The following is a 17508-nucleotide window of genomic DNA, read 5'->3' on the forward strand; positions in this document are numbered from 1 at the left end:
GAGTTTAATTAAACATATTTAATAATTAATTAGAAAAAGAGGACTGGCAGATAGCTAATGTAATACCTATATTTAAGAAGGGGGATAGAACTATAGACCAGTCACCTTAACATTGATGTTAAGAAAAATAATGGAATCCGGAGAAAATAGAAAAACATCTAGAAACCAAAAATGTAATAATGAATAGTCAGCATAGATTTCAAAAGGGAAATTCTTGCTTAACCAACCTCTTTGAATTATTTGAAGAGGTTACAGAGAGAGTAGACAAAGGTAGTACAGTAGATGTCATTCATCTAGCTTTCCAAAAGGCCTTCAATAAGGTGCCACATTATAGATTAATGAATAAGGTCAGAGAATGCAGAGTCAGGGGACAAGTCGCAGAATGGGATCTAGCTGGCTTCAAGACAGAAAGCAGAGAGTAGGGGTAAAGGGTAGGTATTCAGTGTGGCAGGTGGTGGAAAGTGGGGTCCCACAAGGATCAGTGCTGGGACCACTTTGGTTAACTATTTATATTAATGATTTAGACTTTGGAATCAAAAGCACTATTTCTAAATTTGCACATGACACCAAATTGTGAGGGTGGGAGTGTCAATACTGAGGAGGACTGCAACAAATTACAAGACATTAATAAACTTGCAGACTGGGCATATAATTGGCAAATGAAATTCAACACAGATAAATGTGAGGTATTACATGTTGCTAAGGAGGTCACATATTACTTCAAAAATAGGAATAGAAATGGGGTAGAGGAACAAAGGGTTCTGGGAGTACAGATGCACAAATCACTAAAGTAGTGATGCAGGTTGTTAAGGCCATAAAAAAGCAAACCAAGCATTAGGGTTTATTTCTGGAGGGATAGAACTGAAAAGTGGAAAAATTATGCTAAACTTGTATCAAACCTTGGTTAAGCTACACTTGGAGTACTGTGTACACTTCTGGACGTCATATCATAAAAAGGATATAGAGGCCCTGGAGAGGGTAAAAATAAGATTTACAAGGATGCTGCTGTCATTAATGTTTCAGCCATCAGAATAACTGCATTTGACTATCCCCTGGTCTGTTCACACACACATTTGCATTGCAAAACAGTCAGTCCGCGCCATCAAGGATAACGTAATTACTTTCTGGGGAGCAGCAAAGACACGGAGTACCCATTTGAGACAGGTATCTTCCATTTCCATTGATTGACTGCAATTACCTATTTGTACTGTAATCTTTGCTACAGACACAATAAACGTTATATTTTAAATCAAAATTTACCATATCTAAAGTCATAAAAATATAGTACAGAAAGACTGATTTTGTCACACTGCTGTTAAATTGAGAGAGAAAAAATTGTTTTAAACATTTCAAATTGGGCAAAATTTGTTGTATTTGTATCTGCACACTCTTCTTTTGGAGAACAGCCTGAATCAGTGGAAGGTTTTGCAGGCTGATTAACAGTCTGACAAGCTGCAACGTGAATGCTCCTTCCATTGCCATAACCGTCTTTACACCAACTACCATAGTGGTTAGTCCTACACGACAGGAGGGTTGTATGGCCTATCACAACTCATACAATGATGGGTGGGCTACCCAAACCCTCCGAGCGCGTGTATCATGCTGGATGCCAACCCAAAATGTAAAGCCGGAACTTAGAGCTCCATTTGCCAGGACTGCCTGGAGCAGGGTCTGATCTCTGCACCTTCTAATCAGAGACTGTAATGCTATCACTAAGTCAAAAGCTCGCTCAGCAACTGTAATTGTATTACTAGAAGAATGACAAAACTTAAGAAAAAGGCTCAGACAGGTTAACTATACCAGATTCATACAAGGCTCTAATTTTAATGCCAGATGAATTCCTCGCTCAGGCCCAGGTTAAAATTACAGTTGGGTCTCAATGATGTCATCGGGCCACAACATACATATGTAAAGAAGGATCCTGTTGGCGCTGGGCACATGTCCTTGCTACCTGCTCAGGACAGCAGGTCAAAATTGCTGATGTTGCAATCATGGCGGCTTTCGGACAGGTAAAAGCCAGGGCGATTTTGACTGCTCACCCGCCAGGTAGGAAAAGCTCCCTTGAAGGATGAGATTTCAAATTCTGATTTCAACAAATGGTTCTAAAGAGTGAGAAAAAAATTACTCACGTTCTACTTTAGTCCAAAAATCTGAGAAATGACTGAAATAATCTTCTAGTTGACAAAGTCACCTGATCAAATAATTCCGTCCCATCAGCTCCGGCACCTCTCATAAGTTCTTCCTCTCCTCCAGGGTGATATTCCAAATAAGGTGTCACATTGTAAACCATGCCTACAAAGACAAATATAGTGAACTGTTACGACTTATGTACATGAGACACATATTACTCTGTTGGTGATTGCTTCTTGCAAAGCAATATTTGCAAGTAAGCTATCACAAACTGATGCTCGTCTACAAACAGATCAAAGAAAGCAAGTGGGTTTTCTACAAGATACTGATTTCATAGAATCATAGACATTTACAGCACGGCAGGAGGCCATTTTGGTCCATCGTGTCCGCGCTGGCCGACAAAGCGCTATCCAGCCTAATCCCACTTTCCAGCTCTTGGTCCGTAGCCTTGTAGGTTACGGCACTTCAAGTGCACATCCAAGTACTTTTTAAATGTTGAGGGTTTCTGCCTCTACCACCCTTTTAGGCAGTGAGTTCCAGGCCCCCACCAGCCTCTGTGTGAAGAAATTTCCCCTCATATCTCCTCTAAACCTCCTGCCAATTACTTTAAAACTATGCCCCCCTGGTTGTTGACCCCTCTGCTAAGGGAAATAGGTCTTTCCTAGCCACTCTATCTGGGCCCCACATAATTTTATACACCTCAATAAGGTCCCCCCTCAGTTTCCTCTGTTCCAAAGAAAGCAAACCCACTATTTGTCAAAGCTGTCCAACATTTTGAACACTTGATATTCAAATAACCTTTTAAAAGAACCAATCTAACATTGCAGAGCTTCTCATCTCAAGCATGGGAACAAAACATGTCTAGCTGTCAGAAAACATTTGAAATCATCACCCCTTAGTGACCCATGGAGAATGGGGGTTGAAGTACAAAATACATTTCTGGTCTTATGGTATTTCCCAACTGCAGAGAAATAGGTTGAATGGGGAGCTATTTGAAGAACTGAATACAAAAATACTGTAGCTATCATTCCATAAAAATTCTTAAAACATGTTTTATTAGATTCTTGATGAGCAAATTCTTTAGGCGTCCACATTCGATGAATTACTGATGTAAGCAGATTATAGACATATGCAGGATTCCAGCTATTATATATTACAATAACATTTATCAGATACAGGGCCAAGTGTGGAAATCACTTTTGAGCCTAGACATTATAGAAGTTTAACATTGGAATCCATTTTTAAGGTTGTCAGTATTTTTAGAAAGGGAGTGAAAGAGGCAAATTTGCCCCCATTAGGCCTTTCTTTCTTCACCCCCTCTTTCTTTTAGTTGATTCTTTAATCTTTTTACCGTACTTATTTTTCGCAATTTATCATGCATTCGCCATCGCCCTTCTATTACATAAAAATCAACAAAAGGGTTTTATTTTTCATCAAGTGTTAAGGTATAGAATCATACAATACAGAAGGAGGCCATTCAGCCCACCATGCCTTTGGAAGAGCTGTCTAATTCGTCCCAGTTCCCTGCTCTTTCCCCATAGCTCTGCCAATTTTTCCTATTCAATTATATATCCAATTCTCCTTCAAAAGTTATACTGAATCTGCTTCCACCACTCTTTCAGTCAGTGCATTTCAGATCATCATTTCTATGTCTTGGTGATTTTTGAATGCTGCTCTATGTATTTATACTCGGCACATAAATAGATGTTCAGCAGGGTAAATGCTAAACAAATATTTAAAATATTATAGAATTATATTTCAATATTATAGAATTATATTTCAAAATACTTCCTAAAATTAAAAATCAAAATAAGACTTTACTCAACCTGCATTTATATAGCGCCATTAACGTAGTAAAACATCCAACGCGCTCCACAGGAGCATTATCAGAGAAAAATCGACACTCATTGCGAGTGGCTGTCATCAATCATTAAAAAAATTATTTCAGCTTTCACAAACATGTATCGACAACATTTGACCCAACTTCAACTAAAATACTTTGCAAAGAAAGGTGCAGAGAGGAAGCAAAGCTATTCTGTATGTGTAAGGTATGCGTTGCTTGAAATCAGCACAGAATGTTCCAAACTGCAGGCGATGATGAACAGGACTCAACTCGACTATTACTGAAACCAGCAGTGATGATCAACAACATGTTACATACAGTACATTGTATTTTTCAACTTCAGACAAACAAAATCACCCACTGGAACAAAACATGCTACTCAAATCTGCAACATGTGCATCAACTTGTTTTCACTGTACAGTGAGTTTTCTCTCCTATTGATGGCTTCTAAGAAGCAAATCTGAAACTAGACAATAAATGCTGCCACTCTTCGGAAGTGATTTGACAAACATGCCAGATCCTGCTCACATATGGGCCCCAAGTTTCGTCCCGCGGCGAAAATGGCGCACCTCCGAGCTGGGCGCCTGTTTTTCGCGCCGAAAACTGCGCTTAAAAAAAACTCCGATATTCTCGAGCTCCTTGGAGCTTGTTGTCTGCTTGGCGCGGCGCGCTCTTCGCAGCAGGGGGCGGAGCCTAACACTCGCGCCGATTTTCTAAGTAGCAGGGGGCGGGTACAATTTAAATTAGCCTTCGTGGTGCCGGCAACCCTGCGCGTGCGCGTTGGAGCGTGCGCACATGCGCAGTCTCAAACAAACATTGGCACTCGGCCATTTTTAAAAGGACTGCAGAAAAAGTGAAGATTTGTTTCTTGGACCCCTGCAAAGGCTTGTAATTTAATTTTTTTTTTTTAATTCTGTGTGTGAGGGAGTGCTTTTAGCAGCAGTGCTGAATAAATCACCTGCTGAAATCAGTGAGTTCAGCTTTTCACTGCTAAACTTGCAGAACCGGTGCTGCAATGATGCATGCAAATTAAGGACTGTGTGTTTGGAGAAATAAGAGTGCCAATTCAACTTTGCAATGGATCAACGTCCACCATTGCATAATACGTGGTGTTGACAATGCAGCACCCATTCTGCAAATTTAAATATAAAACTGTCGATGTGGCTGCCTCTCCCTGTCCAAATGGCCTCAGTCCCCCTCACAGCTCGAAGGCTGCTGCTGTATCTTCGGCTGCCGTCGAGCCACTGGCGCGCCCCTAAAGCGTGGCCGAATGGCCTCAAGCACCATAAAGAGCTGCGTGTGTCAGGTGTTGATTCTTCAGCTGCCGGCCAGCCACTGATGCCGCTGCTATCTCATGGCCGAATGGCCTCACGTCGGTCCGCTGCTGATTCGTCGGCTGGCTGCCGGCCAGCCACTGACGCCGCTGCTATCCCATGGCCGAATGGCCTCAAGTCCGTCCGGGTGTTGCTTCTTCGCGGCCAGCCACGAAGAGAATGAAGGCCTGCCTCAAGCACCGCAGCTCAGCTCGAAGCTTGCTGCCGCTGCCGTCGAGACACTGACGCCACACTTCTGCCTGTCTCCAACATGAAAGGCCTGCCTGAAGCACAGCAGCTCAAAGGCTGATGCTATTTCACACAGGTAGGAACATGGTTTATTTAATCTTTTCTTTTCTTATAAATTTTTATTCAGGTTAGATTTATTTGTATAATATTTGTATAAGTATAACTAAGGATTGATTGTAGAATTTAATGACTTCCCTTCCCCCCACCTCGTTCCCTACGCCTAATTTGTAACCCTATGCCTGATTTTCTAAAGTGTAGACAAGGTTTATTCGAGCATACAAAAATCTTCACTTACTCCATTCTAAGTTAGTTTGGAGTAAGTTTTCACTGACGAAACTTTGAAAACAGGCATAAGTGGCCGGACACGCCCCCTTTTGAAAAAAAAATTCTGTTCCAAAGTGAAACTGTTCTAACTGACTAGAACTGGAGCAAACTAAATGGCGAGAATTCCGATTTCGAAGATACTCCGTTCTACACCAGTTGCTCCTAAAAATCAGGAGCAAATCATGGCGAAACTTGGGGCCTCACTTTCTAATTCATTTAAAAATATTTTTCTCCTTTCAAACATTTTTCTCACACATAAAAATATTTCAAGCCATTTATTTTGCCCACTTTTTCAGAGACCTTGTTGTTCAACTGAAAAGTTACTGAGACAGTGGCCCGTAATTTGCGGCCCCTACGGGTGCGTACGAGGTGCGCACATGCCTGTAAGGGCCGCACAAGTTCCAGGTTTCACCGCTCGAAAAGCATGCACGAAAACCCGGAACTTACGATCTGTCAATCCCTGGGAAAGAGGCAAATGCCCGTAATATTCTTACACTTTTAACAGCGTAAGAGGTTGAAATAACATTATAAATATATATTTTTTCAATCATTAAAACATTTAAAAGCCTGTGTAATAAGGAAAGGTTATTTTTAGCCCCTTTAAAATATTTAGATTTAGTTTTCACAATTTTTTTGTTTTAAATATTTAATGAAATGGCACTTTAATTAATTTTCAGTATTTAATTTTTATTTATTTATTTGATGTGTATACGTATTTTGGGGGGTATTCCCATTCATGCTTATGGGCAATCTGTACACACGGAATCCCCATAAGCCTGAATGGGAATTCCCTTCTTTCATTCGTTGGGCTGGTCCACGTCATCCCAGGGGTGCTTGCATCCCTGAGATACGTGGGCCTCTTCCCGCGGGTATCCGGAGAGGCCAAGGACCGCGGATCTCCGTACCTCCTGGACTACCAGGTACACGGGCATTTTATTTACGGATTGGAGGCATTTCCCCGCAAGAAGGCTCTAACAAAACTACATATTCACTGCTAAATAACACTGCTATATTGTCTGTGGTCTGTCTCTCAGTAACAACATGGACATGTTGTTTGAACTCTTCTGCCATCATCTTGTAAACCAATTGTAAATAATGAAGTAAAAAAAAAGTACCAGCAAATTATAATGCAGACCGTAAATGCCCTCTTGTGTTCAAAACAAAGAATACAGGTACATATTGACAAAGCACCAAGAAATCATGGATTGGAAGAAATAACCAAGACCAAAAAGCCTCTTCAGAGTGGTGTTAGAATTGAAGGATTCATTCCATGGTACAATAGCTAAAGCAACTTGAACAGCATGAACATAAATAACTGATAACAGGCAGCTCCAAACATTGAAGTTCTGACGACCCGAAACGTTAACTCTGCTTTCTCTCCGCAGATGCTGCCTGACCTGCTAGGATTTCCAGCATTTTCTGTTTTTATTCCAAACATTGAAAGCCAAGAATGGCATGTCTGACACCAACCTTGGGAGGATGTGAAGAGGAGGGTTTCATCCAAGAGTTGAGAAAAATAGCTCAAGTTTCGGCCTGAGTTGCTCCTATTTTTTTGGAGCAACTAGTTTAGAATGGAGCATCTTAGAAATTGCAATTTTCGGCATTTAGTTTGCTCCAGTTCTAGTGAGTTAGAATAGTTTCATTTTAGAACAGATTTTCTTTTCAAAAGGGGGGGGGTGTCCAGCCACTTACAACTGTTTTGCAAGTTTAGGCAGCGAAAACTTACTCCAAATGAACTTAAAATGGAGTAAGTGTAGATTTTTGTATGCTCAGAAAAACCTTGCCTACACTTACAAATCAGGTGTAGGGAACGAAAGATGGGGGGGTGGGGGGGGGGGGGGTTTACAAACATTTTAAATAATTCACTTTTACAAATAAAGGGCCATCATCAATAATAAATGATAAATAAATCAATACTATCCCCTCAACCCATAATCACTTCTGATTTACAAGTTGCACATGGTGTAAGCATGCACCTTTTGCTTTCCTCCCTCTCCCCTTACGACAACCCTACCTTGTGCCTTTCTCATTTTAGAGACCCAAGAAATCCAATCTACTCAGCCAGTAATGCAACAAGAAAGGAGAGTGATGAAGAAGAAACACCGTCACTCAAACTGACACTCGCAGCCACCAGCTCAGATACTGGCACTACGCGGAGTTTAGGGTGTAGCTTTGAGGCGGGATCTGCATGTGGCGAGTCACCGGGCATAAGTGGACTGTAGACAGGGCAGGGAAAAGGGTAGTGCAGGTACCAGCTCCCCGGAGGGCGAGGTCACCCACAGAGGCTTCAGATGAGGAATTTGATGGAACAATCTACAAAAAAAGGCTGATGGGTATGCACAACTAAATGCTTGGTGCATTGGCAGGCCTACCAGAAAGCCTGTCAAGGAGCATGGAGGAGTCAGGTACCAACTTTGCACCGACTTTGTGCAGAGCTTGGGAGCCCATCCTTTCCAACATGCACCTCTTGCTTTCCCCCTCCCCTCACTACAACACGTGCAACGTATGATGGCCGATGTCTCAGCTTCCATTGTCGCACAAGCAGAAGCCACCCAATGTCTGAATGCTGCAGTGGAAGCTCAGACTTCTGTCATGCAAACTCAGACTGCTCTCATGCAGGCTCAGCTTGCTGCCATTGTGGCCGTGTTTACCAGTATGGAAAGGGACTTGCAGGGTGTCACAGCAGTCCAGCAATTTGACCTCCAACAGATGGCTAGGATTGCTGAGGCACCACTCCGGGGGAGTAGTAATGGCTCCATGGAGGATGAACCTGCTGTTCTCTCTCAGGATAACAGCATTCATCCTCCCACCACTGCCACTCTGTCAGTGCGTTGCTCTTGCCAGCCAGCCCAGACTGCTGCCGCTCATGCCCAGAACTGCTCTTGTTCATTCTGCAAGGTCATATGCAGTCTCCCCCACTGAAAGTCAGCGGCCTTCTACCAGCCATGCTGCAGCCACTGGGGTAGCCCTTTGTAGCAGCACTAGGACAGGCAAAGGCACACTTAAGACAGGCACTAAGGAAATGCACAAGGGTTATTAGTTGTCTTTGTTATGTAATATTGGATGGATTGATGTATAAAGTTGGATTGGCAGGTTTCTTTTGTGGTGGCTTTTATTTCAGCATTGTGACCAAAGGGGCACTGTGATGGTCAGTAACAGAGAGAAGGTAAGGTGTGGGACTATTGTTCAATGTATAATTAGTGCTGCATTCAATGGTACCACAGTCGGATGAGTCACTCACGGACAGCCCAGGCAGAAAGGGGCTCCTGGGTTCCCTCCTCCACTTCCTCCTCCTCCTTTTCTTCTGGTTTCTCCTCCTCTTCCTCATCAGCTGGTCAGCGTATGCCTGGTGGCAAGGGCTGTGCCCTCATGACGGTGGGGTTGTGGAGCATATATAAGAACACAAGAAACAGGAGCAGGAGTAGGCTGATCTGATCATGGACTCAGCTCCACTTCCATGCCCGCTCCCCATAACCCTTTATTCCCTTATCGCTCAAAAATCTGTCTATTTCCGCCTTAAATATATTCAATGACCCTGCCTCCACAGCTTGCTGGAGCAGAGAATTCCATAGAGTTACAACGCTCAGAGAGGAAATACCTCCTCATCTCAGTTTTAAATGGGCAGCCTCTTATTTTGAGACTATGTCTCCTAGTTTTAGTTTCTCCTATGAGTGGAAATATTCTCTCTGCATCCACCTTGTCGAGCCCCCTCATTATCTTACAAGTTTCAATAAGATCACCTCTCATTCTTCTGAACTCCAACCTAGATGAGGGGATTAAATGTAGTATCTCCAAATTTGCGGATGACACTAAGTTGGGTGGCAGTGTGAGCTGCGAGGAGGATGCTGTGAGGCTGCAGAGCGACTTGGATAGGTTAGGTGAGTGGGCAAATGCATGGCAGATGAAGTATAATGTGGATAAATGTGAGGTTATCCACTTTGGTGGTAAAAACAGAGAGACAGACTATTATCTGAATAGTGACAGATTAGGAAAAGGGGAGGTGCAAAGAGACCTGGGTGTCATGGTACATCAGTCATTGAAGGTTGGCATGCAGGTGCAGCAGGCGGTTAAGAAAGCAAATGGCATGTTGGCCTTCATAGCAAGGGGATTTGAGTACAGGGGCAGGGAGGTGTTGCTACAGTTGTACAGGGCATTGGTGAGGCCACACCTGGAGTATTGTGTACAGTTTTGGTCTCCTAACCTGAGGAAGGACATTCTTGCTATTGAGGGAGTGCAGCGAAGGTTCACCAGACTGATTCCCGGGATGGCGGGACTGACCTATCAAGAAAAACTGGATCAACTGGGCTTGTATTCACTGGAGTTCAGAAGAATGAGAGAGGACCTCATAGAAACATTTAAAATTCTGACGGGGTTAGACAGGTTAGATACAGGAAGAATGTTCCCAATGTTGGGGAAGTCCAGAACCAGAGGTCACAGTCTAAGGATAAGGGGTAAGCCATTTAGGACCGAGATGCGGAGGAACTTCTTCACCCAGAGAGTGGTGAACCTGTGGAATTCTCTACCACAGAAAGTTGTTGAGGCCAATTCACTAAATATATTCAAAAAGGAGTTAGATGAGGTCCTTACTACTAGGGGGATCAAGGGGTATGGCGAGAAAGCAGGAATGGGGTACTGAAGTTGAATGTTCAGCCATGAACTCATTGAATGGCGGTGCAGGCTAGAAGGGCCGAATGGCCTACTCCTGCACCTATTTTCTATGTTTCTATGTTTCTATCCTCATAAGTCAACCCCTCATTTCCAGAATCAACCTAGTGAACCTTCTCTGAACAGCCTCCAATGCAAGTATATCCTTCCTTAAATATGGAGACCAAAACTGTACACAATACACCAGGTGTGGCCTCACCAATATCCTGTACAGTTGTAGCAGGACTTCTCTGCTTTTATACTCTATCCCCCTTGTAATAAAGGCCAACATTCCATTTGCCTTCCTGATTACTTGCTTTACCTGTTTCATGCACAAGGACCCCCAGGTCCATCTGCAGCAGACAACGACGAAACTTGAGACGCATTATGGTGAGTACTACATGGCTCCTCCTGAACAATCCAGGCAACAGAAGCATTGTTTCAGCACGCTGATGGTCGACTCCATTAGATTCCGTGTGGCAGCAGCATGGCTCTCATTGTACACATGCTGCTCACATGTGGCTGGGTTGCAGAGCAGAGTCATGAGCCAGATGGTCAGCAGATAGCCCTTGTTGCCCAGTAGCCACCCTATGGTTTGTTTTGGTGCCTCAAAGACTGAAGGAACAGCGGACTGGCGCAGAATAAAAGAATCATGACTGCTGTCAGGATACCGTGCATTCACCATCATGATGTGCTGAGCATGATCGCACACCAACTGCACATTCAGTGAATGGTAACATTTGCGGTTGCGAGACATCTCCGCAATTAGATACAGTATCCACAAAGCCACGTGCATGCAATCGATGGCGCCCTGCACCATGGGGAAGATTGCTATCCTGGAAATTCCACATACACATTCTCCCTGCTTCTCTCTGATCAGAGAGGAGACAATGAACTCCCCTCTCCTGGCATAATGAGCGTTTGTCATTCTAAAATGGTGGGGAACCAAGGGTCCAGTGAGGGTGAGGAACTTAATGTAATTAATATAAGTAGAGAAAAATTACTGGTGAAACTAATGGGACTAAAAGCCGACAAATCCTCTTGATCTGACGGTCGACATCCTAGGGTTCTAAAATAGGTGGCTGCAGAGATAGTGGATGCACTGGTCTTGATCTTTGAAAATTTCCTAGATTCTAGAACAGTCCCAGCAAATTGGAAGGTAACAAATGTAACACCACTATTCAAGAAAGGAGGAAGATAGAAAACAGGAACTACAGGCCAGTTAGCCTGACATCAGTCGTCGGGAAAATGCTGGAATCCATTGCTAATGAAGTGGTATCAGAACACTTAATCATAACATGATTAGACAGTCAACATGCTTTTATGAAAGGGAAGTCATGTTTGACAAATTTATTAGAGTTTTTTGAGGCTGTAACTAGCAGGGTAGATAATGGGGAACAAGTGGATGTAGTATATTTGGATTTCCAAAAGGCATTCGATAAGGTGTCATATAAAAAGGTTGTTACACATGATAAGGGCTCATGGGTTGGAGGTAATGTATTAGCATGGATAGAGAATTGGTTAACGGACAGAAATCAGAGAGTAGGGATAAACGGGTCTTTTTCAGGTTGGCAGGCTGTAACTCGTGAGGTGCCGCAAGGATCAGTGCTGGGGGTCTCAGCTATTTACAATCTTTAATAATGACCTAGATGAAGGGATTGAGTGTAATGTATCCATGTTTGCTGACGATACAAAGATAGGTGGGACAGTAAGCTGTGAAGAGAACACAAAGCATCTGCAAAGGATTATAGATAAAGTGAGTGGGCAGTAAGGTGGCAGATGGAGTATAATGTAGGGAAATGTAAAGTTATTCACTTTGGTAGAAAGAATAGAAAAACAGAATGGTGAGACAATTTTTAAATAGTGAGAAACTTTTAATTGTTGGTGTTCAGAGCGATTTGGGTGTTCTTGTGCAAGAAACACAGAAAGCTAACATGCAGGTACAGCAAAAAGGAAGGCAAATGGCATGTTGTCCTTTATTGCAAAGGAGTTGGAGTATAAGAGTAAGGAAATATTGCTACAGTTCTACAGGGCCTTGGTGAGACCACACCTGAAGTACTGCACACAGTTTTGATCTCCTTATCTAAGGAAGGATATGCTTGCCTTGGAGGCAGTACAACAGACGTTGACTAGATTGATTCCTGGGATGAGAGGGCTGTCTTATGATGAGAGATTGTGTAGAATAGACCTATACTCTCTGGAGTTTAGAAGATTGAGAGGTGATCTCATTGAAACATACAAATTTCTGAAGGGAACTGAGAGATTGCTTCCCCTGCCTGGAGTGTTTTGAACTAGGGGGCACAGTCTCAGGATAAGGGGTAGGCCATGTAACACAGAGGTGAGTAGGAATTTCTTCACTCAGAGGGTTGAAACATAGAAACAAAGAAAATAGGTGCAGGAGTGGGCCATTTGGCCCTTCGAGCCTGCACCACCATTCAATAAGATCATGGCTGATCATTCCCTCAGTACCCCTTTCCTGTTTTCTCTCCATATCTCCTGATCCCCTTAGCTGTAAGGGCTATATTTAATTCCCTCTTGAATATATCCAATGAACTGGCATCAACAACTCTCTGCGGCAGGGAATTCCATAGGTTAACAACTCTCTGAGTGAAGAAGTTTCTCCTTATCTCAGTCCTAAATGGCCTATCCCTTATCCTAAGACTGTGTCCCCTGGTGCTGGACTTCCCTAACAGCGGGAACATTCCTCCCGCATCTAACTTGTCCAGTCCCGTCAGAATCTTATATGTTTCGATGAGATCCCCTCTCATCCTTCTAAACTCCAGTGTATAAAGGCCTAGTTGATCCAGTCTCTCCTCATTTGTCAGTCCAGCCATCCCGGGAATCAGTCTGGTGAACCTTCGCTGCACTCCCTCAATAGCAAGAACATCCTTCCTCAGATTAGGAGACCAAAACTGAACACAATATTCCAGGTGAGGCCTCACCAAGGCCCTGTACAACTGCAGTAAGACTTCCGTGCTCCTATACTCAAATCTCCTAGCTATGAAGGCCAACGTACCATTTGCCTTCTTCACCACCTGCTGTACCTGCATGCCAAATTTCAATGACTGATGAACCATGACACCCAGGTCTCGTTGTACCTCCCCTTTTTCTAATCTGCCGCCATTCAGATAATATTCTGCCTTCGTGTTTTTTCCCCCAAAGTGGATAACCTCACATTTATCCACATTATACTGCATCTGCCATGCATTTGCTCACTCACCTAACCTGACCAAGTCACCCTGCAGCCTCTTAGTGTCCTCCTCACAGCTCACACCGCCACCCAGTTTAGTGTCATCTGCAAACTTGGAGATATTACACTCAGTTCCTTCATCTAAATCATTAATGTATATTGTAAAGAGCTGGGGTCCCAGCACTGAGTCCTGCGGCACTCCACTAGTCACTGCCTGCCATTCTGAAATGGACCCGTTTATCCCGACTCTTTGCTTCCTGTCTGCCAACCAGTTCTCTATCCACGTCATTACCCCCAATACCATGTGCTTTGATTTTGCACACCAATCTCTTGTGTGGGACCTTGTCAAAAGCCTTTTTCAAAGTCCAAATACACCACATCCACTGGTTCTCCCTTGTCCACTCTATTAGTTACATCCTCAAAAAATTCCAGAAGATTTGTCAAGCATGATTTCCCCTTCATAAATCCATGCTGACTTGGACCGATCCTGTCACTGCTTTCCAAATGCGCTGCTATTTCATCCTTAATAATTGATTCCAATATTTTCCCCACTACTGATGTCAGGCTAACTGGTCTATAATTACCCGTTTTCTCTCTCCCTCCCTTTTTAAAAAGTGGTGTTATATTAGCTACCTTCCAGTCCATAGGAACTGATCCAGAGTCGATTAGACTGTTGGAAAATGATCACCAATGCATTCACTATTTCTAAGGCCACTTCCTTAAGTACTCTGGGATGCAGACTATCAGGCCCCGGGGATTTATCGGCCTTGAATCCCATCAATTTCCCGCCTAATAAGGATATCCTTCAGTTCCTCCTTCTCACTAGGCTCTCGGTCGCCGAGTACTTTTGGAAGGTTATTTGTGTCTTCCTTCGTGAAGATAGAACCAAAGTATTTATTCAATTGGTCTGCCATTTCTTTGTTCCCCATTATAAATTCACCTGAATCTGACTGCAAGGGACCTATGTTTGTCTTCACTAATCTTTTTCTCTTCACATATCTATAGAAGCTTTTGTAGTCAGTTTTTATGTTCCTGGCAAGCTTCCTCTCGTACTCTAGTATCCCCCTTTAATTAAATCCTTTGTCCTCCTCTGCTGAATTTTAAATTTCTCCCAGTCCATCGGTTTGCTGCTTTTTCTAGCCAATTTATATGCCTCTTCCTTGGATTTAACACTATCCTTAATTTCCCTTGTTAGCGACGGTTGATCCACCTTCCCCGTTTTTTTTTACTCCAGACAGGGATGTACAATTGTTGAAGTTCCTCCATGTGATCTATAAATGTTTGTCATTGCCTATCCACCGTCAACCCTTTAAGTATCATTTGCCAGTCTATTCTAGCCAATTGACGCCTCATACCATCGAAGTTAGCTTTCCTTAAGTTCAGGACGCTAGTTTCTGAATTAACTGTGTCACTCTCCATCTTAATAAAGAATTCTACCATATTACGGTCACTCTTCCCCAAGGGGCCTCGCATAACAAGATTGCCAATTAGTCCTTTCTCATTATACATCACCCAGTCTAGGATGGCCAGCTTTGTAGTTGGTTCCTCGACATATTGTTCGAGAAAACCATCCCTAATACACTCCAGGAAATCCTCCTCCACCGCATTGCTACCAGTTTGGTTAGCCCAATCAATATGTAGATTAAAATCACCCATGATAACTGCTGTACCTTTATTGCATGCATCCTTTATTTCTTGTTTGATTCTGTCCCCAACCTCACAACTACTGTTTGGTGGTCTGTACACAACTCCCACTAGCACTTTATGCCCTTTGGTATTCCGTAGCTCCACCCATACCGATTCCACATCATCCAAGCTAATGTCCTTTCTTACTATTACATTAATTTCCTCTTTAACCAGCAATGCCACCCCGCTTCATTTTCCTTTCTGTCTATCCTTCCTAAATGTTGAATACCCCTGGATGTTGAGTTCCCAGCCTTGGTCACCCAGGAGCCATGTCTCTATGCTGTCAATTACATCATATCCGTTAACTGCTATCTGCGCAGTTAATTCGTCCACCTTATTCCGAATACTCCTCGCATTGAGGCAGAACCTTCAGACTTGTCTTTCTAACACACTTTGCCCCTTTAGAATTTTGCTGTAATGTGGCCCTTTTTGCTTTTTGCCTTAGGTTTCTCTGCCCTCCAATTTTACTTTTCTTCTTTCTATCTTTTGCTTCTGGAATCTTTGGAATTCTCTGCCTCAGAGGGCTGTGGATGCTGAGTCTCTGAATATATTCAAGGCTGAGATAGATAGATTTTTGGAGTCTAGAGGAATCAAGGGATATGGAGATCGGGCGGGAAAGTGGAGTTGAGGTTGATGATCAGCCATGATCTTATTGAGTGATGGAGCAGGCTCGAGGGGCCGTAGGGCCTATTCCTACTCCTATTTCTTATGTTCTTATGTCTTATGCAGCAGTGGAGAGCGAACTGGAGCTACGTGCTCCAGCCTGGAAGAATCTTGATGCGAGGAAATTCAGAGCCTGGACCACAGTCACCGTCACAGCCACTGGCAACGCTGTCCTTGCCCTGGTGTGAGGCTGCAGATCTGGTTGCACCTCCATCGTAAAGAGGTCCTTGCTGCTGTTGAACATATGTTCAGCTGTGCGAGGTTAACACAGGGTATTAGCTCCAACTTTGAGGACGAAAATGGCATTACTGGCGCCAAATCAGCGTTGCAAGCTGATTAATGATACAATCTGCCTACTCAACATACTTCCGGCGCATACTGCTGATAGAGAATTCAAACAGGCTGCATTTAGACAGGCTGTGAAAATTCACAGACACCAAGTCAGAGATGCTACGTGAGTGGGAACATGTTGCATTAAGTCATCAATCAACGTGTCATTTCAGGACTTTGGGTAGCGAACCAATTAAAAGGTTAAAAGACTATTAATTGAACCAATAAGGTCAAAGAAGGCGAGTTCTTTTCTGTAAATTGAACCCGGTATAAATACAGCCATTTTGACCATGTGGTCTCAGAAGGACAAAGACCTGGCTTAAAGCCAAGAGCTTATTACTGCGGCCAAAATAAAGTAACATTAAAACTACAATCGGAGTTCGTATTTCATTGTAAATTAAGAGATCGAACACTGCTGACGTCCGCCCTACCTCTCAATGGGGCACGCATAAGAAGCGTGAACGTGTGGCGTTGGTGCCGGTGCCATTTTCATCACGGGAGGACACCTGTAGCATGGAGCCGAATTTCTAGCCCTTAGAATCCATAATCCAAAATAAAATTTGTGGATACTTAGCAATGCATGGGTTAATCAAGAACTTTATAATGGCATTGAAATATTCAGATCAACATCCAAAATCTGGTGTCAATACCCACTTAGTACAGTGAACCCTGCCAGCTTTTGGACCTACTGCATACCAGGACAGTCACTGTCCTGCCAAGAGACCCAATCCCAACATGATGGATCGCCACTCAGTGAAATTGGCCCAGGATTAAAACTGAGAATTTCTCCTCAAAAGTATTTGTTGCCCCCACATTTTTCTTTCTTTAAGTGAAACTATTTGCATGATTGTTAAATCATTTCTGTTTCACAGAAGTCATGTTCCACAACTCTCAAATCACTACTTTTAGTGGTGTCCAATTCATTTTGCTGTTAATACTCAAGAAGCCAAGCCTACAATATAAAAAGGTCTGTTCTACCTCTGATGCACATCCAGCAGTCAGTCTTCTTATTGTGTTTAGCAAGTTCTTCTTCTGTTACTTCAATATACCTTCCCCTCAGCCCAGTCATATCCTTTCCGCTCTTTGTTAGACGGATCCAATCCATCAGACTTCGACCTGGTTTTAGCTGTACCTTT

General features: G+C 43.2%; 1 protein-coding gene across 3 annotated transcripts in view; it reads right to left on the bottom strand.

Moving 5' to 3' along the window:
- The window catches only part of cyb5r4 (cytochrome b5 reductase 4), a 166359-nt gene that overhangs the window by 136825 nt on the left and 12026 nt on the right, over window positions 1-17508 (bottom strand). For all 3 annotated transcript variants that reach the window (XM_070885597.1, XM_070885595.1, XM_070885596.1), the window contains exons 2-3: window positions 17351-17504; window positions 2192-2292 (exon numbers count right to left, since the gene is read on the bottom strand). In XM_070885597.1, coding sequence (XP_070741698.1) covers window positions 2192-2292; window positions 17351-17504 — 255 coding nt within the window. The remainder of the gene's footprint in view (window positions 1-2191; window positions 2293-17350; window positions 17505-17508) is intronic.

Source organism: Pristiophorus japonicus, chromosome 7, assembly GCF_044704955.1.
Source record: "Pristiophorus japonicus isolate sPriJap1 chromosome 7, sPriJap1.hap1, whole genome shotgun sequence".
NCBI classification, from domain to species: Eukaryota; Metazoa; Chordata; class Chondrichthyes; family Pristiophoridae; genus Pristiophorus; species Pristiophorus japonicus.